Raw genomic sequence first — 21,614 nt, forward strand, 5'->3', positions numbered from 1 at the left:
TTATCTGTTGAACATAAGGAAGTGTTTTTTTAATTTCTTCTAAAAAAAATAACAGGATACATGTGCAGAATGTGCAGATTTGTTACATAGGTATACATGCGCCGTGGTAGTTTGCTGCACCTGTCCTCTAAATTCCCTCCCCTCACCCCCCCATTTCCTAATGAGCCCTGGTGTGTATTGTTCCCCTCTCTGTGTCCATGTGTTCTCAATGTTCAACTCCCACTTATGAGTGAGAACATGTAGTGTTTGGTTTTCTATTCTTGTGTTAGTTTGCCGAAGATGATGGCTTCCAGCTTCATCCATGTCATTGCAAAGGACAAAAACTCGTTCCTTTTTATGGCTGCATAGTATTCCATGGTGTATATGTACCACATTTTCTTTATCCAGTCTATCGTTGATGGGCATTTGGGTTGGTTCCAAGTCTTTGCCATTGTGAACAGTGCTGCAGTAAACATACGTGTGCATGTGTCTTTATAGTAGAATGATTTATATTCCTTTTGGTATATACCCAGTAATGGTATTGCTGGGTCAAATGGTATTTCTGGTTCTAGATCCTTGAGGCATCGCCATATCGTCTTCCACAATGGTTGAACTAATTTACGTTCCCACCAACAGTGTGAAAGTGTTCCTGTTTCTCCACATCCTCTCCAGCATCTGTTGTTTCCTGACTTTAATGATCGTCATTCTAACTGGTATGAGATGGTATCTTCTTGTGGTTTTGATTTGCATTTCTCTGATGATTAGTGATGTTGAGCTTTTTTTCATATGTTTGTTGGCCGCGTAAATGTCTTCTTTTGAGAAGTGCCTGTTCATATCCTTTGCCCACTTTTTGATGGGGTTGTCTTTTTCCTGTAAGTATGTTTAAGTTCTTTGTAGATTCTGGATATTAGATCTTTGTCAGATGGGTAGATTGCAAAAATTTTCTCCTGTTCAGGAGAACAGGTTGCCAGTTCACTCTGATGATAGTTTATTTTGCTGTGCAGGAGCTCTTTAGTTTAATTAGATCCCATTTGTCAATTTTGGCTTTTGTTGCCATTGCTTTTGGTGTTTTAGTCATGAAGTCCTTGCCCATGCCTATGTCCTGAATGCTATTGCCTAGGTTTTCTTCTAGGGTTTTTATAGTTTCAGGTTTTACATTTAAGTCTTTAATCCATCTAGAGTTAATTTTTGTGTAAAGTGTAAGGAAGGGGTTCAGTTTCAGTTTTCTGCATATGTCTAGTTTTCCCAGCACCATTTACTGAATAGGAGATGCTTTCCCAATTGCTTGTTTTTGTCAGGTTTGTCGAAGATCAGATGGTTTTAGATGTGTGATGTTATTTCTGAGGTTTCTGTTCTGCTCCATTGGTTTATATGTCTGTTTTGGTACCAGTAGCATGCTGTTTTGGTTACTGTAGCCTTGTAGTACAGTTTGAAGTCAGGTAGCATCATGCCTCCAGCATTGTTCCTTTTGCTTAGGATTATCTTGGCTATATGGGGTCTTCTTTGATTCCATATGAAATTTAAAATAGTTTTTTCTAATTCTGTGAAGAATGTCAATGGTAGCTTGATGGGAATAGCATTGGTTCTATAAAATTTTTTGGCCAGTATGGCCATTTTCATGATATTGAGTCTTCCTATCCATGAGGATGGAATATTTTTGCACTTGTTTGTGTCCTCTCTTATTTCCTTGAGCAGTGGTTTGTAGTTCTTCTTGAAGAGGTCCTTCACATCCCTTATTAGCTGTATTCCTAGGTATTTTATTCTCTTTGTAGCAATTGTGAATGGGAGTTCATTCATGATTTGGCTCTTTGCTTGCCTCTTGTTGGTGTCTAGGAATGCTTGTGATTTTTGCACATTTATTTTGTATCCTGAGACTTTGCTGCAGTTGCCTATCAGTTCAAGACGTTTTTGGGGTGAGACGATGGGGTTTTCTAAATATAAAATCATGTCGTCTGCAAACAGACAACTTGTCTTCCTCTCTTCCTATTTGAATACCCTTTATTTCTTTCTCTTGCCTGATTGCCCTGTCGAGAACTTCCAATACTATGGTGAATAGGAGTGGTGAGAGGGAATCCTTGTCTTGTACCGGTTTTCAAAGGGAATGCTTCCAGCTTTTGCCCATTCAATTTGAGGCTGTGGGTTTGTCATAAATAACTGTTACTATTTTGAGATATGTTCCGTCAATACTTAGTTTACTGAGAGTTTTTAACATGAAGGCATGTTGAATTTTATCGAAGCCCTTTCTGCATCTATTGAGATAGTCACGTGGTTTTTGTCGTTGGTTCTGTTTATGTGATGGATTACGTTTATTGATTTGCGTATGTTGAACCAGCCTTGCGTCCCAGGGATGAAGTGGACTTGATCGTGGTGGGTAAGTTTTTTGATGTGCTGCGGGATTCGGTTTGTCAGTATTTTATTGAGGATTTTCGCATCAATGTTCATCAGGGATATTGGCCTGAAGTTTTCTTTTTTTGTTGTGTCTTTTCCCGGTTTGGGTATCGGGATAATGCTGGCTTCATAAAATGAGTTAGGGAGGAGTCCGTCCTTTTCAATTGTTGGGAATAGTTTCAAAAGGAATGGTATCAGCTGTTCTTTGTATTTCTGGTAGAATTCGGCTGTGAATCTGTCTGGTCCTGGGCTTTTTTCGGTCGGTAGGCTATTAATTACTACCTCAATTTCAGAGTTTTTGTTATTGGTCTATTCAGGGATTCAGCTTCTTCCAGAAGGGGTGGCCAGCCCCTGCACACCTGTGGGCGTTTCTCGTCAGGTGGAACCAGAGACTTGAGAAAAGAAAGAGACACAGAGACAAAGTATAGAGAAAGAAAAGTGGGCCCAAGGGACTGGCGCTCATCATATGGAGGACCCGCGCCGGCAAAGGTCTCTGAGTTCCCTCAGTATTTATTGATCATTATCTCTACCATCTCGGAGAGGGGGATGTGGCAGGACAATAGGATAATAGTGGGGAGAGAGTCAGCAGGAAAACATGTGAACAAATGTCTCTGTGTCATAAACAAGGTTAGAAAATGTGCTGTGCTTTGATGTGCACATTCATAAACATATCTGGTGCATTAAAGAGTAGTATTGCCGTCAGCATGTCTCACCTCCAGCCTTAAGGTGGTTTTCTCCTGTCTCAGTAGATGGAACATACAATCGGGTTTTACACTGAGACATTCCATTGCCCAGGGATGAGCAGGAGACAGATGCCTTCCTCTTATCTCAACTGCAAAGAGGCCTTCCTCTTTTACTAATCCTCCTCAGCACAGACCCTTTATGGGTGTCGGGCTGGGGGATGGTCAGGTCTTTCCCTTCCCACGAGGCCGTATTTCAGACTATCACGTGGGGAGAAACCTTGGACAAGACCTGGCTTTCCTAGGCAGAGGTCCCTGCGGCCTTCCGCAGTGTTTTGTGTCTGTGGGTACTTGAGATTAGGGAGTGGTGATGATTTTTAACAAGCATACTGCCTTCAAGCATTTGTTTAACAAAGCACATCCTGCATAGCCCTAAATCCATTAAACCTTGAATCGACACAGCACATGTCTTAGGGAGCACAGGGTTGGGGGTAGGGTTGCAGATTAACAGCATCTCAAGGCAGAAGAATTTTTCTTAATACAGAACAAAATGGAGTCTCTTACGTCTACTTCTTCCTACATTGACACAGTAACAGTCTGATCTCCCTTTATTTTCCCCACACTTCCTGGTTTAGTCTTGGTAGGGTGTAGGCATCCAAGAGTTTATTCATTTCTTCTAGATTTTCTAGTTTATTTGTGTAGAGGTGTTTATAGTATTCTGTGATGGTAGTTGGTATTTTTGTGGGGTCAGTGGGGATACCCCTTTAACATTTGTTGTTGAGTCTATTTGATTCTTCTCTCTCTTCTTATTAGTCTAGCTAGTGGTCTGTTTTGTTACTTTTTTAAAAAAAAACCAGACCCTAGATTCATTGATTTTTTTGGGGTGTTTTTTGTGTGGGTGTGTGTCTCTGTCTCCTTCAATTCTTCTCTGATCTTATTTCTTGTCTTCTGCTAGCTTTTGGGTTCATTTGCTCTTGCCTTTCTAGTTCTTTTAATTGTGATGTTAAGGGGTTGATATGAGATCTTTCTAGCTTTCTGATGTGGGCATTTAGTGTTATAAATTCCTCTCTTAACACTACTTTATCTCTGTCCTGGAGATTCTGGTACATTGTCTCTTTGTTCTCATTGGTTTCAAAGCACTTCTTGATTTCTGCCTTAATTTCATTATTTACCCTGGAGCCATTCAGGAGCAAGTTGTTCAGTTTCCATGACATTGTGTGGTTTTGAGTGAGCAATACTAACCTTAAATGTAAATGGGCCAAATGCACCAATTAAAAGACACAGACTGGCAAATTAGCTAAGTGGTCAAGACTCATCTGTGTGCTGTATTCAGGAGACCCATCTTCCTCACAAAAACACATACAGGCTCAAAATAAAGGGATGGAGGGAAATTTACCAAGCAAATAGAAAGCAAAAGAAAGCAGAGGTTGCAGTCCTAGTCTCTGATAAAACAGACTTTAAATCAACAAAGATTAAAAAAAGACAAAGAAAGGCATTACGTAATGGTAAAGGAAACAGTTCAATAAGAAGAGGTGACTATTCTGAATATATATGCACCCAAGGAGCACCCACATTCATAAAACAAGTTCTTAGAGACCTACAAAGAGACTTAGATTCCCACACAATAATAATGGGAGACTTTAACACCCCACTGTCAGTATTAGATCAACGAGACAGAAAATTAACAAGGATATTCAGGACTTGAACTTAGCTATCTATCAAGTGGACCTGATAGACGTCTGCAGAACTCTCTACCCCAAATCAACTGAATATACATTCTTCTCAGTGCCACATGGCACTTATTCTAAAATTGACCACATAATTGGAAGTAAAACAGTCTTCAGCAAATGCAAAAGAACTGAAATCATAACAAACAGTCTCTCAGATCACAGTGTAATCAAATTAGAACTCAGGAAATGTTATCTTTTTAGAAAGAAAAGGAACTGGAGATAATGTAATGATAGTTTGTGTAAAACCTTTAACTTTTACAGTATCTTCATATTAATAATTTCCTTCATTTATAGCCTTGTAAGAAAGGTGTAATAGACAACCGGTGATTGTGGATAAGGGGTAGCAAAATCTTTTCCCTTTTTGCATGAAAACCTTACCTTTGGTTAACTCCTTCTCTTTGTTCCCTTCGTAATGTGATAAAATATTTCAACTGTGTTACTAGGCAACATTATTTATGGTAGGTATAACTTATGATTGTCAAATTGCATCTGTACTGGGAGGAACTACAAACGACAGATACTTGATGTGGACTCTTGTAACTAAACATGCCCCTTGAGGGACCCTGGAAGCTATACCTATGGAGTTGTTATAAGAGATACTGGCTTTTGAGGGACATTAGGCTTGTAAACCAGAGTGGCTTTCATACATGCTAATGTGGATCTTTTCTGGTCTGAGTGGTGTGTTTTATGCATATAAGACTCTGCCTTACTATTAATTAGTGTCTGAGTCACCTATTGTTGGGAGGTAGTTGTTTGTGTGTGTGAGTAGGGGTATGAAAATGAAATATTTCACATAAATTCTTTATTAGCTTAGGTACAAGTATATTTATTTCCTGTTGCAGTTTTCTTTAATTTATTGTATTGGGCTGAACAGAACTTCTTGTTTTTCTTGTAAACCATTCCCTACAACCACCATAACGTTCCCTAGCACCTGTGAGCTCTATACTTGTTGTGTTTGGACTTGTTCCATCTTAAATATTTGTGGTTTCTGCCTCTGTGGATTATACCCTGTAAAACTTACTCCCTAGTCATACCTAGGTTGATCAGTTGGCAGCCTGACTGGCTCTGAATGAGAAATATGAGCAGGATAACTAGGCTTTTGAAAATGCCAGGAATGTTTAGTTTGGAGAAGGGATTTGATTTTGGTTATTTTACGTATTAGATTTTAACTGATCACTTCTGATTATGGGAGAAAGAAGATGACAGCAGAATGACTAATTTTTTAATTTCTATGAAACACAGGCAGTGTGTTTATAAACATTTTCTTACATTAACTTTTAAAATGGGCATATTTGCTCCCATTTTATAAGTGAGGAAACAGGCTTACAAGGGTAAGGAAATTGTTCAAGATTACCTAGTTGTAATTTTTTAAAATTAAAAAATTACTCTTTTTTTTGAGGTATGGTCTCACTCTGTCACCCAGGCTGGAGTGCAGTGGCACGATCACAGCTCACTGCAGCCTCAACCTCCAGGGCGCAAGAGATTCTCCACTTCAGCTTCCCAAGTAGCTAGGACTACAGGCGTGTACTACCAACCATGCCTGGCTAATTTTTTTGTACTTTTTATAGTGACGGGGTTTTACCATGTTGTCCAGACAGGTTTTGAACTCCTTGGCTCAAGTAATTCTCCTGCCTCTGCCTCCCAAAGTCCTGGGATTGCAAGTGTCAGCCACCATGCCCGTACCCTAGTTCTAAATGTTAATGTGGAACTTGAACCCAGACATGTCTGACAGCAAAGCCTATTGTTTTTCCATTTAAACCACACTTTTGATATTAAAATACTTCTTGATGTATTTTCATATAAGATGAAAAGATGAAAAAAAACCTGCCTTATTTGTTTTTGTGTTTTGAGCATAGTGAAAGTATTCAGGATGGAGCTTTAGCACTTAGTATCCTATGAGTACAGATGTGACTTTTTTTGAAAGCAGAATTTTTTTTTTTCTACTACTGCTTGTGTTTCCGGACTTAAAGTTTACTTGATAGATGGAAGTGTAGATTATTGGCTAAATATACAATCATAATAGCCACTCAAATGAAATCGTCATTTTATTTCCCTTATTGTACTTATTTTGGTTTAGAATTGTTAACTTTTATTCAAGTATTTTGCATAGTTCTTTAACTTGATTGCCATGTGGCCATATGCATTTTTTTTTTTTTTTTTTTTTTTTTGAGACGGAGTCTCGCTCTGTCGCCCAGGCTGGAGTGCAGTGGTGTGATCTCGGCTCACTGCAAGTTCTGCCTTCCAGGTTCACGCCGTTCTGCTGCCTCAGCCTCCCGAGTTGCTGGGACTACAGGCGCCTGCCACTGCGCCCAGCTAATTTTTTGTATTTTTAGTAGAGACGGGGTTTCACTGTGGTCTCGATCTCCTGACCTCATGACCCGCCTGCCTCGGCCTCCCAAAGTGCTGGGATTACAGGCGTGGGCCACCGTGCCCAGATGTTTTTTTTTTAAGTGATGAAAACAATAGGCTTTACTTGAGGTCTTTTCTTTTTTATTTATAGTTTTAAAATAATCTGGTTGAGCTTATGCAAGAAAAAATATCCTAAAATTCAGGCTTTTATAGTTTTATAGTTTTATAATATATTTTATAGTTTTATTTATAGTTTTAAAATAATCTGGTTGAGCTTATGCAAGAAAAAATATCCTAAAATTCAGGCTTTTAAGTGTATGTGCCAGACACTGTTATAGGTAATAGAGATAAAAACTTTTTTATTTTATTTTATTTTATTTTATTTTATTTTATTTTATTTTATTTTATTTTATTATTATTATACTTTAAGTTTTAGGGTACATGTGCACAATGTGCAGGTTAGTTACATATGTATACATGTGCCATGCTGGTGTGCTGCACCCATTAACTTGTCATTTAGCATTAGGTATATCTCCTAATGCTATCCCTCTCCCCTCCCTCCACCCTAAGATAAAAATTTTTAAAAGACATCATCCTTTCTTTCTTTCTTGGGTACAGGATGGATATATTAATATATAGTTTTAATACAGTATGGTAAGTGCTATAATAAAGAAAATGCATAGAGTTCTTGGATATCTTTCACATATGTATTTCCAAACACAGCCTGTTGGACAAATTGGAGGATTTATCCTGGTGTTTAAGTGTATCTTGAAGGATGAGTAGCTGAAGGAGTTGAGAATGGGATGGGAATAGAAAAGAGGCCATATGTAATTAGTAGGAATTTATATAATTTTCTGTAAGAAAAACAAAAATTTCATTGTTGCAGAAATAATGGAAAAAATAAAAATGAGATCAGAGTTGTTGAACTTAAATGTTTTATTTTTAATTAAGAGAAAGGAAGTTTTTTTGTCATTTTGTTGATCTAAGGAGAGAAATGTCCTAAATGCTATTATGTTTGGAGAATATAAAGTTAATTTTGGAGATCACTTTTTTTCATATAGGTCATATGCAGAAAAGACCTGATGTATTAATGATGGTTATTCTTTTTTTCTTCCTCCAGAATGAAGGGAATATTTTGATTGCCCAAAGAAATGAAATGCAGCAGAAACTGTACATGTCAGTAGAAGATTTTATTGTGGAAGTTGATGAGTCATCTCTTAATAAACGCTTAAAAACATTGCAGGTTGGAATTAAAAATATATTAAATATACGTTAAATTGTAAGTTTATTTAAGAAGTGAAATTAGCATTTACCTTAAGACTTTAGATTGTTCTATGATGGTTGCAAAAGTTTTTCCTGTTTCCTGAATTCTGATTTCTTTTTAATGGGATTAAAAGTTTATATTAATATATTTTGTGGCTATGTTTATATGCGTATCTATCTTGCAAACAAGGTAAAATGGCTAGGGACTCCAGTATTCACTGGGGAAATTAATGGAGACAGGAGCAGTAGCAGGTATGTGGGTCCCTATCGTCCATTGCATTCTAGCAGAAAATGTAGTAGGACCACATGTTACAGGGAGAAGGGATCAACTCTGATCCATAAATTATAGGGTTTTTAGGCTCCATGACCAGGGAAGTTTCTTCCTGATGTGATAAGAGGCTAGAGTACTGTAGTACATATAGCTATATGATATGGTGGAATCTTGTCTTCAGCTCTGTCTTGCCAGCTCAGGAATGACTTTAATTTGGGGTGAATGAACATGGCAATGTTAAGTAATTTCACCTAATAATAGTGTTTCTCTCTACTTATTCAGATCTTTTTTTGTCCTTTAATATTGTTTAAAATTTTTCTCTATAAGTCCTCATGCTTTTTTCTTCATTTAACTTTTATTTATTTATGCTTTTGATTGCTTTTATGAATATTATCTTGTCATTTCCTAGTTTTGATTGAATAGAGGAATACTGTTCATTTTTATGTACTGGTGTTTCTCTGATAACTCTGCTGATCTCTCTTTTAGTTCTCATTTGTCTGTTGGTACTCTGTGCTTTCTGTGTTTTCAAATGTTTTCATTTGAAATGTTTTCATTTTCAAATGTTTTCATTTGAATTGTTTTCATTTCATTTTCAAATGTTTTCATTTGAAATGTTTTCATTTCATTTTCAAATGTTTTCATTTCATTTTCAAATGTTTTCATTTGAAAACAATAACTCTTTAATCTTTTCTCTTCTAGTCCTTTTACCTTTTATGTATCTTTGAATTTTTACTGCTTTGGTCAGTTACCCTAGTACTAAGCTGACCAGTAGCTGATATCGATCTTGTTGTGGACTGCAGGGAATAATAAGCTTGCTAGAAATTTGGAGAAGAAGATATTCAGGGACATCTGGGCATTGTTTCTTTCTGTCCTGCTGGATGAAGATGTAGTTTTGATGATGCGCCACATGGCTTAAGAACCATTGGAGCCCTGGTTTGAAACATTTTCTTAAATGGAATTGCATAAATAGTATAAGTTCTTCCAGAATGTTGAAGTAAGCCTTGCATATAAAAGGGCAGTAATATAGTAAGAATTTAGCTTTCCACAGTGCAACTTCTACTTTATCCCTTAAAGGTTTATTTCTTCTCACTGTTAGTAAATGTAGGTTAAGGTTCTGTAATTAAGATCATCTTTAAACCTCTTTTCTTTTAAAAGTTCAGTGCTAGAAGACTTTTTTGCCTAATCTGGCTTGTCTCCACTTCTAGTATTCCCTCAGGTCACCAAAATATTCTTTAAACTTCTCTTTATTTTGCTGAGAAATAGTTTATATTTTTCAAGTATCCAAGAAAGATATTTCTATAATGTAGGTCAAATAAATTAAAGTTCTTGATTTCTGATTTCCTCAGCATTTTATTTAGACTTCTTTTGTGGCGTACAATACATGGTTGATTTTTTGTGACTGGTCTTCTTAAGTTCAAAAAGAAATTGTATTCTCGGTTTTCTTGGTTTACAGTTTTAGATATATCTAAAACTTGCTTAGGTTTTGGTTGGTTCAGTATATCAGTCTTTGACATATTTTTGTTACATATCTCTGAAATAGATAGGTTTGTCCCTATTTGTCCCTATTGTTCTTTTGGTTCTTGTTGAAAGTATTTCAGCGCCACATTGTTGGGTGTTAAGGTATTCATGATTGTAATGTATTTAAAAATGTGTATCCCCCCCATGACACATGTTTACCTATGTACATGTAACAGACCTTCACATGTACCTCCAAACCTAAACTAAAAGTCAAAAATAATAATAAAGATGTTTTCTTTTTAACTACTATGTAATCTTATTTTTTCACTTAGATTTTAAAAAATAAAATAAAAATTTTTTTGTTTGCCTTTTAAGTTCCTATCCCACCTTTCTTTTTGGTTAACACTGCAACATCTTTTCTTTTTTTCTATTTTTATTTTATTTATTTTTATTTTTCTTGAGATGGAGTCTTGCTCTGTCGCCTAGGCTGGAGTGCAGTGGCCGATCTCCGCTCACTGCAACCTCTGCCTCCCGGGTTCAAGCGATTCTCCTGCCTCAGCCTCCCGAGTAGCTGGGATTACAGGCACACACCACCATGCCTGTCTAATTTTTTGTATTTTAGTAGAGATGGGTTTCACGATGTTGCCCAGGGTGGGCTCCAACTCCTGAGCTCAGGCAGTCTACCCACCTTGGCCTCCGAAGTGCTAGAATTACAGGTGTGAGCCACCGCACCTGGCTTCTCCCTTTATTTTTAACCTTTTGTATTCACGTTTTGAAATGCCCTCTTGATAACACACTAATGGATTTAATTTTTAAAAGCACCCAACGTATATCTTTTTTGTTGGTAACTTAATTTACATATTTATAATTACTGTTTTATTAAAACTTATTTCTGTTTATCATCGTTTCTTTTTCTCTCCTTTTCTAACTTACACCTCTAATACTTTTTTTTTTTTTGAGATGGAGTCTCACTCTGTTGTCCAGGTTGGAGTGCAGTGGCACAGTCTTGGCTCACTGCAACTTCTGCCTCCTGGGTTCAAGTGATTCTCCTTCCTCAGCCTCATGAGTGGCTAGGATTACAGGCAGGCCTGGCTAATTTTTGTGTTTTTAATAGAGATGGGGTTTCATCATGTTGGCCAGGCTAGTCTTGAACTCCTGGCCTCAAGTCATCCACCCGCCTCAGCCTCCCAAAGTGTTGGGATTACAGGCGTGAGCCACTGTGCCCGGCCACTCTTCTAATACTTTAGAACATTCTTATCTGCCTTTGGTGTCTTTCCTCTCTTTCTCTACCTCCTTCCCCAAACCAACCAGTGAACCAACCACAATTGTCTAGGATTTTAGTCACAGGTTATTATAGATATTGTGTGTGATAGCTCAGTTAAATAGACTTTAGAGTTATTTTTCCATTCTTATTTCATAAGTCATTTATCTCTTGACTTTCTCTGTATATTGGAATATTTTCTCTTAAGAGTGCTTTCAAAGAAATCTTTGTGTATTTGATTTTGCGAGTTATTTGATATTTCAGGATATCTCATTTCAATCTCAAATACAAATAGTTGTTTAGCTGACTATAAAATAGCAAGTTCAAAGGCCATGTTTCCTTTACACCTTTGACAATAATAATCTATTGTTTCATTTCTATAATTTTATTTCTTTATTTATTTGAGACAGTCTTGCTCTTTCACCCAGGCTGGAGTGCAGTGGTGCCATCTCAGCTCACTGCAACCTCTGGCTCCTGGGTTCAAGCAGTTCTCATGCCTCAACCTCCCGAGTAGCTGGGACTACAGGCATGCACCACTGTGCCCGACTAATTTTAGTAGAGATGGGGTTTCATGATGTTGGCCGGGCTGGTCTCGAACTTCTGACCTCGAGTGATCTGCCTCTCTTGGCCTCCTAAAGTGCTGGGATTGCAGGTGTGAGCCAAAGTGCTCAGCCTTCTTATTTCCATAATTGTTATCAGTCTAATCTTTGTTCTTCTGTGATCTTTTTTCCCTCTGGAAGTTTTAAAATTTTCTCTTGACTTTGTTCTTAAGTTGCATCAGAACATGTTTATGTTTTGACTGAATCTGAGCCAGTTCAGTGTGAGGTTTTATATATTTCTTTAATTGTAGGTAATATTTGATAATTATTTATTGAGATACTTTTCTCCCCCATTAATTTTTTCTCTTATTCTGAGACTTCTGATAGATATTTAAGCTTCTATTTCTGTTATCTACATATTTTAATGGCTAATCTGTTGTTTAAAATCTTTTTATCTTATGTAGGAGGTAGGTTAAACTAAATAAATAAATAAAATCTTTTTATCTTGTTGGTTTTTTTTTTTTTGGAGGGATCCTTGACTTAACCATGTAGCTAATGAGTTAATCCTCTAGCTGTGTGCCTTCTACCATTTAGCCAATCCATTGTGTTTTGTATGTCAAAGATTATTTCTTTTATATTTAATATCTTCAGTTGGTTATTTTTTATTTATAAGTACTTGGCTTTTGTGTTTCCAATATTCTTTCTTTTGTTGAGAATATTTATTATGCTTATTTTTGAGTTCTTACTGTTATCTGGGCCATTGACACTGATTTTGCTTCCTTTTTATAAAGTTGCTTAGTTTTTTATACTTCTTTCAGAGTGCTTGTGCTGTTCACACCATTTTATCTTCTTCTTATCTCTCCTCAAGATCTCATATTCCCTTGGAACTATAAGCTACCTTAGTTCTTTGCTGTTGTGTAGTTATATGAAGGGCCTAGGGAAGAGTGAAAGTCTGGACCACAACTTTTAAGACTTTGGATAGGTTTAGGGAATAGAATGGGGTTATTTTTAAGGGTCTAGAGCTTCTGATGTTGCCATCAGGGATTATCCACTTCCTCTTTGCCTCTCTCCTGGGTGGTCTGTCCTACTCCTCAGCAAACCTCTATTCCCTCTGCCTCAGCTACTGCTCCTTTCCAGGCACTACCACCCTTAGATGTAAATGCTGCCAGATATTCAGGGGAGAAGTGAAGGAAAGAGAATGGTCAGGGGCTGGCCAGCTCTTCTATATTGGTTATCAATTTTTGCCTCATCTGTGTTCTTGTGCTTTACTTGCATAAACCTGTTGCCTCTTGATGGTGCTGCTGTTTTTCTTTCTGATGTGAGGGAGAGAGAAGAGCCTATGAAAAAAGTTTTCTTTTCCCACAGGTAATTCTATGCTGTGACACAGTCCTTCTTTCACTTGTAGGGACTTTGTTAATTCAATGCTAAACACCAACCATCCTCTGCCTAAGATTTCTCAGAGTTTTGTGATTAAAAACTTCTGAGATCTCTTAAGCTTTTTTCTTATCTCTGTAAAATTTCTAGGGTTTGAATTCTGGAGAGAGCTAGCAGGCTGTGCCTATCTTGTCTTTTCCAATTCTTTATTACATTTAAAAATTTTATTGTTATTTTTTTTTTGTGCACCTGCCCTGAGAAACCCAGCCAGGCCAATTCATTAAAAAAATGCCTTTAAGTACAGTCAAGGGCTGCATGGTTTGGTCAATGATGGACTGCATATATGGTGGTGGTGCCATAAAATTATAGTACTTACCTGTACCTTTTCTGTGTTTACATAGGCAATCATTGTTACAATTGCTTACATTATTCACAGTAACATGCTATATCTAGGGGCAGTAGGCTATAGCATGTAGTTTGGTTGTGTAGTAAATTTATACCATCTAGGTTTGCATCAGTACACTCCATGATGTTTGCATAATGATGAAATTGCCTCACGATGCATTTCTTAGAAGATATCCGTGTTGTTAAGTGATGCATGATTGTCCATATATATGTTTAATGTCTTTACTTAGAATTATTTGTATATTTTAGTGTGTAGTTTATTTTTATTTGGCAATCGGTCTTAGAAACTTTTATGCTAGGACAAACAGTAGTGATTCTTATGATAGACAAAGGAGACTCAGAAGGGTGATTAGGGGTGGAGGGTGGTGGATGTTGAGAAATTACTTAATGGGTTCAGTGTACATTTGGATGATAGATACACTGAAGCCCAGACTTTACCACTACACAATGTATCCATGTAGCAAAATTACTCTTGTACTTAATAAATTTATACAAAAAGTTAGGGAAAACAGGGTAATGTCAACTTAATTAAAAACCATAAGGATATAAAGCTTTCTATTTGTAACTAATTCACTTAATAAACTTTACTGTTATGGTCCAAATAAACCACCTTCTAGGTAGTTTTGTGTTTTCATCTCTATCTGATGATTCTAAGTTGTATTTATGAAATTCTCAAGAATGGGGATTCAGCATACTGCTTTTCTACCCCTTAGATCCTAACACAGTGCTTGAATTCTGAATTAGTTAATAAACTTTAATAAACAGAAGTATATCTCTCTGCAGGATTTGTCAGTCTCTTTAGAAGCAGTGTATGGACAAGCCAAAGAAGGAGCAAATTCTGATGAAATACTTAAAAAATTTTATGACTGGAAGTGTGATAAAAGAGAGGAGTTCACCAATGTTAGAAGTGAAACAGACGCTTCTCTGCACCGTCTTGTAGCATGGTTCCAAAGAACCTTAAAGGTAATGAAAGCTCCTGCCCGGTTGTGTTTGTAGCGTAAACCGGGGAATATATATTTTAAAAATCACGGGCTTTGTTCAAGAGCTGACATCATCTACCTACTATGGATCAGATTTAAAACTGCCACTTACCAGTCAAGGTTCTTTATTAGCTTTTAGTCAGATTGCTCCTTTTATTAGTCTCAAAAAAATCATATCGGTCTTGTTCCTCCTTTTTCTCAACTTTTCCTAAGGATTGTCCTCTTTCCTCTTTTAACCATTTATTTTCTTACAGTATGCTATGTGTATGTACCTTTTCCTTTCAGTGCATAAATTTTATGAGGGTAGGCACTTTTTTTTTCCTGCATTCCTAGTTCTTTTACATTGCCCAGGGTATAGCTTAATACTCTGCTTCAGGTATTAAGGCACAATGAATGCTGATTGAATTAAATGAGATATTTCATGTGTTTATTTTTGCAAATGAGGTTTTTGACCTATCTATGGAAGAATCACTGATTTCAGAATACGCAATGGATAATATTGATGAAATCCTAGAGAAGACTGAGTCAAGTGTCTGCAAAGAGCTGGAGATAGCTCTGGTTGTGAGTATCGATATTCTTTATTATTGCCTCCTTTGAAGCAGTGTGGTTTCCTTTCATGGTTAGAAAGTATTAACCAATAATAGAGTTTTTCTTGCTAGTTAGAAAGTATTAAGACTGATCTTAGCTTTCTTCTAATAGGCTTGTTTGAAAGAGTAACAATGTCTAGTTCTAATCCAAACACCATGCAAAGTCTTATTCTTAGGTGACATTTTTGTTTTAATAGGACATTTCACATAAAAAATCTGTTTAATTCTAAGAAAACTGCTCTTAATTTGAGTGGACAATCTTGTCTATATTTTTTGATTCTTGAATGTGTCATACCAAATGACTATAAGAAAAGACTCCTTAGAGTTTGTGAAAACTTAAAATCTGAGAGAGCTCTGAAAGTTGACACACAAGATGGATTGGTCATCCTCTTTCTTTCTCCATTGTGTATATTCTTTGTTACAGTGTCAAGGTAAAAATTAGTGTAGCTACTCCAAAGGGTGTTTTGTAATTTTAATTGTTGCTCATTGGGACTCTCCCCAGTTATTCAGGCTGCTTTCCAATGTTTCAGTGGTTAGGCTTCTCATTTTACTTGTTTTTTCTTTTTTTTACTTTTTATAATTTTACTCATATTGGCATTAAAAATACATTAAGAAGTTTTATATTGTTAAATAGTCCTGATGTAGATAGTTTTGTCGGACTTGATTTTAGTAGTAGTTGTTAACAGGTGATTTCTAAAATTAAAGTGTTGAAGGTCTATATATTGTTTATAGTTCTTATATTTAGCATATTAGTATCCCTGATTTCCATTAATGCTCTTATTCTACACAGCTTTGGGAATAATGGTGTAATATGGGTAAAGTTTCCTATATGAATGGCTTTGCTTTTTTTAGAGAGACAGTGTCTTGCTCTGTCGCCCAGGCTGGAGTGCATTGATGTGATCCTAGCTCACTGCAGCCTTGAACTCCTTAATCTCCCTGCCTCAGCCTCCCTTGTAGCTAGGACTACAGGTGTATACCACTGTGCTCAGCTAATTAAACATTTTTTTTTAGGGACTGGTCTCACTATGTTGCCTGGCTGCCATATGAACATCTTTGATATCTATCTATCTTCTGTCTAGGAAAACATTTGTGTTTAAGAACTGTTTTGAAATCACTGCAGAAATCTGTTAAAGGCATAATTTTGAAGTTTATCTATTGTTATTGGAGGCCTTAGCTGTTTTGGATATTCCTTTGTGTATAATTCTATGTGTGTGATTTCATTTAGGATCAAGGTGATGCAGACAAGGAGATAATTTCAAATGCATATAGTCAAGTACTGCAAAAGATTCATTCAGAGGAAAGGCTCATTGCCACAGTACAAGCTAAGTACAAGGACAGTATTGAGGTTTGATTGTGCTTTCTCTTATTGATCTTATAAATTGATGCTTTGAATTTTTCAGTACTTAAATTTTTCTATTGTTGTTTAATACTCAGTGTCAGTAAATTATTATTACTAGAATTCACTATCAACTGGAAATGGTGATTTTTGATGATATAAATATATCAAATTTTTTATTGTTTTAAATATTTTATTATGTCCATGAGAACCACAATTTTTAACATCATTTTCTTTTTGCCTATATAAGTCTACTGTAGATAATTTGCTATATACAGAAAGATAAGAAATAAAACATTGCTTATAATTCCCTTAGCCTAAGAGATAGTTTTAGAGTATTTACTCACTGGATGTGCATCTGTATGTTTGTGAGCATATATATATGCATTGCATTGTTTTTTAAGTTACTTCAAACATACTTTCTTCATTTAATGGTATATTATGAACACTTTTCTATATGATTTTTCTATACTGTCATCTTGAGTGACTAAATCCTCATCCCTATGTTGATGTACAACAACATTAACCTTTCATGTGTGTTGGACATTAAGGTTACTTCCAATTTTTCCTACCATAGATAACACTGTACATATGTTTGTGCATAATTTTTTGTTTTTATTTCTCAGATTTCTAAATTCTGTAATTACTGAGTTAAAAGGAATGGACATTATTAATTAAAACTTGATACATATTTTCAAACCACTTTTGGGAAAGATGATTTCAGTTTACATCCTCACTAGAAATTCCTTTTTCATCCATACTAACAATGTGTATTTTATTGTATGTCTCAGTTTGAAATATTACTTTTGTCTTTGTTCCTTTGAGTGCTGGAACTGATATTCTTCTAAATAGAAACATGGATGAAAAGGAAATCTATTGAATTGTCTTGTTGAAAGTTATAGATTTTCTTGGTATCTCAATCTGAACTCAGTAAATACTAGTTGAATCTTAACAGAGAAATAATAAATGATCACTGTTCAATAAATACTTTTCTTATGTGTTTGAAAATACGTAACCTTTGTTTACTTAGTTTAAAAAGCAGCTTATTGAATATTTAAATAAGAGTCCCAGTGTGGATCACTTGCTATCCATTAAGAAGACATTGAAAAGCTTAAAAGCTCGACTCAGATGGAAATTGGTTGAAAAGAATAATTTGGAAGAGGTAAGGAAACAGTTGTTTCTTACTGATCTTTATGTGCATCTCCTTTTACTTGGTCTTTGCTTCATAAAAATAATGCATAAATACACTCTTTACAATAAGAGAGCCATTACATTCACATTTTGTTTTATATACTTTATCTTGTTTTCTGTGTATATAAATAAAATTGAGATTACAGTAATAGTGTAAAAATTTTCCTATATTATTAAATATTCTTTAAAAACATTTTCCTAGGCTGCCTTGGTTCTTAGTAACATGAACATTTTACAATAATTTTAAAAGCTCTTTTAGTTTGGACTGTTAGAATGTTTATTGTAATACCAACTTGCTACATGCAGGTGACAGGGTACCCCCTCGAAGGTAGAGTTTTGTCATTAAGTATTTTTAAGATCATGGTATCTTTTGTTAACTCCCTTTTTATGGATAGATGTAATATTTCTTGCAAGTATTTTAAGTTGCTTTTATATGATAATAGAACTGGAGAGGATTAGGATGCCCTAATCTTGACTAACTTCTTCCTTTAGGCTTGAAACTTTGTGAATAAGATAGTAAACTTTGTGTTCCTTTGAGGATTTGATTTATGTACAAGGATCTGTATTATGCCTTAATCCAATTTGAATTATCTGTCTTCTACTTCTGAGCACTGAATTGGGGGTGGAGTGGAGGACTATTCTAGAACTAATATCATAGTTGAAGAACTTTCTAGTTATATTCTATTCTGGGCTTTGGGGAAGTTGATTTTTTTAGTCTGATTTTTCAACTTTTGGAGAAATCTGACTTTTGTTATACTTTAAGTTCTGGGATACATGTGCAGAATGTGCAGATCTGTTACATAGGTATACACGTGCCATGGTGGTTTGCTGCACCCATCAACCCATCACCTACATTAGGTATTTCTCCTAATGCTATTCCTCCCCTAGACCCCCACCCCCTGACAGGCCCGGTGTGTGATGTTCCCCTCCCTGTGTCCATGTTTTCTCATTGTTCACCTCACCTTATGAGTGAGAACATGCGGTGTTTGGTTTTCTGTTCCTGTGTTAGTTTGCTGAGACTGATGGTTTCCAGTTTCATCCTTGTCCCTGCAAAGAACACGAACTCGTCCTTTTTTATAGCTGCATAATATTCCATGGTGTATATGTGCCACATTTTCTGTATCCACTCAATCATTGAGGGGCATTTGGGTTGGTTCCAAGTCTTTGCTATTGTGAACAGTACTGCAGTAAACCTACATGTGCATGTGTCTTTATAGTAGAATGATTTATAATCCTTTGGGTATATACCCAGTAATGGTATTGCTGGGTCAAATGGTATTTCTGGTTCTAGATCCTTCAGGAATTGCCATACTGTCTTCCACAATGGTTGAACTAATTTACACTCCCACCAACAGTGTAAAAGTATTCCTATTTCTCCACATCTTCTCCAGCATCTGTTGTTTCCTGACTTTTGTGTGTGTGTGTGTATTTGTATGTTGCCTATGTTGTTTTTTTTTTCATTATTATACTTTAAGTTCTACAGTACATGTGCACAACGTGCAGGTTTATTACATAGGTATACATGTGCCATGTTGGTTTGCTGCACCCATTAACTAGTCATTTACATTAGGTATTTCTCCTAATGCTGTCCCTCTCCCTACCCCCCAGCCTCACAACAGACCCCGGGGTGTGATGGTCCCCTTCCTGTGTCCAGGTGTTCCCATTGTTCAGTTGCCACCTATGAGTGAGAACATGTGGTGTTTGGTTTTCTGTCCTTGTGATAGTTTGCTGAGAATGATGGCTTCCAGTTGCATCCATGTCCCTGCAAAGGACATGAAATCATCCTTTTTTATGGCTGCATAGTATTCCATGGTGTATATGTGCCACATATTCTTAATCCAGTCTATTATTGATGGGCAACTGGGTTTGTTCCAAGTGTTTGCTATTGTGAATAGTGCCACAATAAACATACGTGTGCATGTGTCTTTATAGTAGCATGATTTATAATCCTTTGGGTATATACCCAGTAATGGGATGGCTGGGTCAAATGGTATTTCTAGTTCTAGATCCTTGAGGAATTGCCACACTGTCTTCCACAATGGTTGAACTAGTTTACAGTCCCACCAACAGTGTAAAAGTGTTCCTATTTCTCCACATCCTCTCCACTATCTGTTGTTTCCTGACTTTTTGATCACCATTCTAACTGGTATGAGATCGTATCTCACTGTGGTTTTGATTTGCATTTCTCTGATGGCCAGTGATGATGAGCATTTTTTCATGTGTCTGTTGGCTGCATAAATGTCTTCTTTTGAGAAGTGTCTGTTCATATCCTTTGCCCACTTTTTGATGGGATTGTTTTTTTCTTGTAGATTTGTTTAAGTTGTGGTAGATTCTGGATATTAAACCTTTGTCAGATGGGTAGATTGCAAAAATTTTCTCCATTTTGTAGGTTGCCTGTTCACTCTGATGGTAGTTTCTTCTGTTGTGTAGAAGCTCTTTAGTTTAATTAGATCCCATTTGTCAATTTTGGCTTTTGTTGCCATTGCTTTTGGTGTTTTAGTCATGAAGTCCTTGCCCGTGCCTATGTCCTGAATGGTATTGCCTAGGTGTTCTTCTAGAGTTATTATGGTTTTAGGTCTAATATTTAAGTCTTTAATCCATCTTGAATTAATTTTTGTATGAGGTGTAAGGAAGGGATCCAGTTTCAACTTTCTACATATGGCTAGCCCATTTTCCCAGCACCGTTTATTAAATAGGAAATCCTTTCCCAATTGCTTGTTTTTGTCAGGTTTGTTAAAGATCAGATGGTTGTAGATGTATGGTGTTATTTCTGGGGCCTGTGTTCTGTTCCATTGCTCTATATCTCTCTTTTGGTACCGGTACCATGCTGTTTTGGTTACTGTAGCCTTGTAGTATAGTTTGAAGTCAGGTAGCATGATGCCTGCAACGTTGTTCTTTTTGCTTAGGATTGTCTTGGCAATGTGGGCTCTTTCTTGGTTCCATATGAACTTTAAAGTGTTTTTTTCCCAATTCTGTGAAGAAAGTCATTGGTAGCTTGATGGGGATGGCATTGAATCTATAAATTACCTTGGGCAGTATGGCCATTTTCACGATATTGATTCTTCCTATCTATGAGCATGGAATGCTCTTCCATTTGTTTGTGTCCTCTTTTATTTCCTTGAGCAGTGGCGTGTAGTGCTCCTTGAAGAGGACTTTCACATCCCTTGTAAGTTGGATTCCTAGGTATTTTATTCTCTTTGAAGCAGTTGTGAATGGGAGTTCACTCATGATTTGGCTCTCTGTCTGTTATTGGTGTATAGGAATGCTTGTGATTTTTGCACATTGATTTTGTATCCTGAGACTTTGCTGAAGTTGCTTATCAGCTTAAGGAGGTTTTGGGCTGAGATGATGGGGTTTTCTAAATATACAATCATGTCATCTGCAAACAGGGACAATTTGACTTCCTCTTTTCCTAATTGAATACCCTTTATTTCTTTCTCTTGCCCGATTCCCCTGGCCAGAACTTCGAACACTGTGTTGAATAGGAGTGGTGAGAGAGGGCATCCCTGTCTTGTGCCAGTTTTCAAAGGGAATGCTTCCAGTTTTTGCCCATTCAGTATGATATTGGCTGTGGGTTTGTCATAAATAGCTCTTATTATTTTGGATACATTCCATCAGTACCTAGTTTATTGAGAGTTTTTAGCATGAAGGGCTGTTGAATTTTGTTAAAGGCCTTTTCTGCATCTATTGAGATAATCATGTAGTTTTTGTCTTTGGCTCTGTTTATATGCTGGATTACATTTATTGATTTGCATGTGTTGAACCAGCCTTGCACCCCACGGATGAAACCGACTTGATCATGGTGGATAAGCTTTTTGACGTG

General features: G+C 36.5%; 1 protein-coding gene across 8 annotated transcripts in view; it reads left to right on the plus strand.

The window, feature by feature from the left end:
• Positions 1-21,614, plus strand: part of STK31 (serine/threonine kinase 31) — a 133,782-nt gene that overhangs the window by 50,647 nt on the left and 61,521 nt on the right. For all 8 annotated transcript variants that reach the window (XM_055347332.2, XM_031013448.3, XM_055347331.2 and 5 more), the window contains 5 exons: positions 8,247-8,369; positions 14,481-14,660; positions 15,122-15,238; positions 16,490-16,609; positions 17,631-17,762. In XM_055347332.2, the coding sequence (XP_055203307.1) occupies positions 8,247-8,369; positions 14,481-14,660; positions 15,122-15,238; positions 16,490-16,609; positions 17,631-17,762 (672 nt within the window). The remainder of the gene's footprint in view (positions 1-8,246; positions 8,370-14,480; positions 14,661-15,121; positions 15,239-16,489; positions 16,610-17,630; positions 17,763-21,614) is intronic.

This window comes from Gorilla gorilla, chromosome 6, assembly GCF_029281585.2.
Source record: "Gorilla gorilla gorilla isolate KB3781 chromosome 6, NHGRI_mGorGor1-v2.1_pri, whole genome shotgun sequence".
NCBI lineage: Eukaryota > Metazoa > Chordata > Mammalia > Primates > Hominidae > Gorilla > Gorilla gorilla.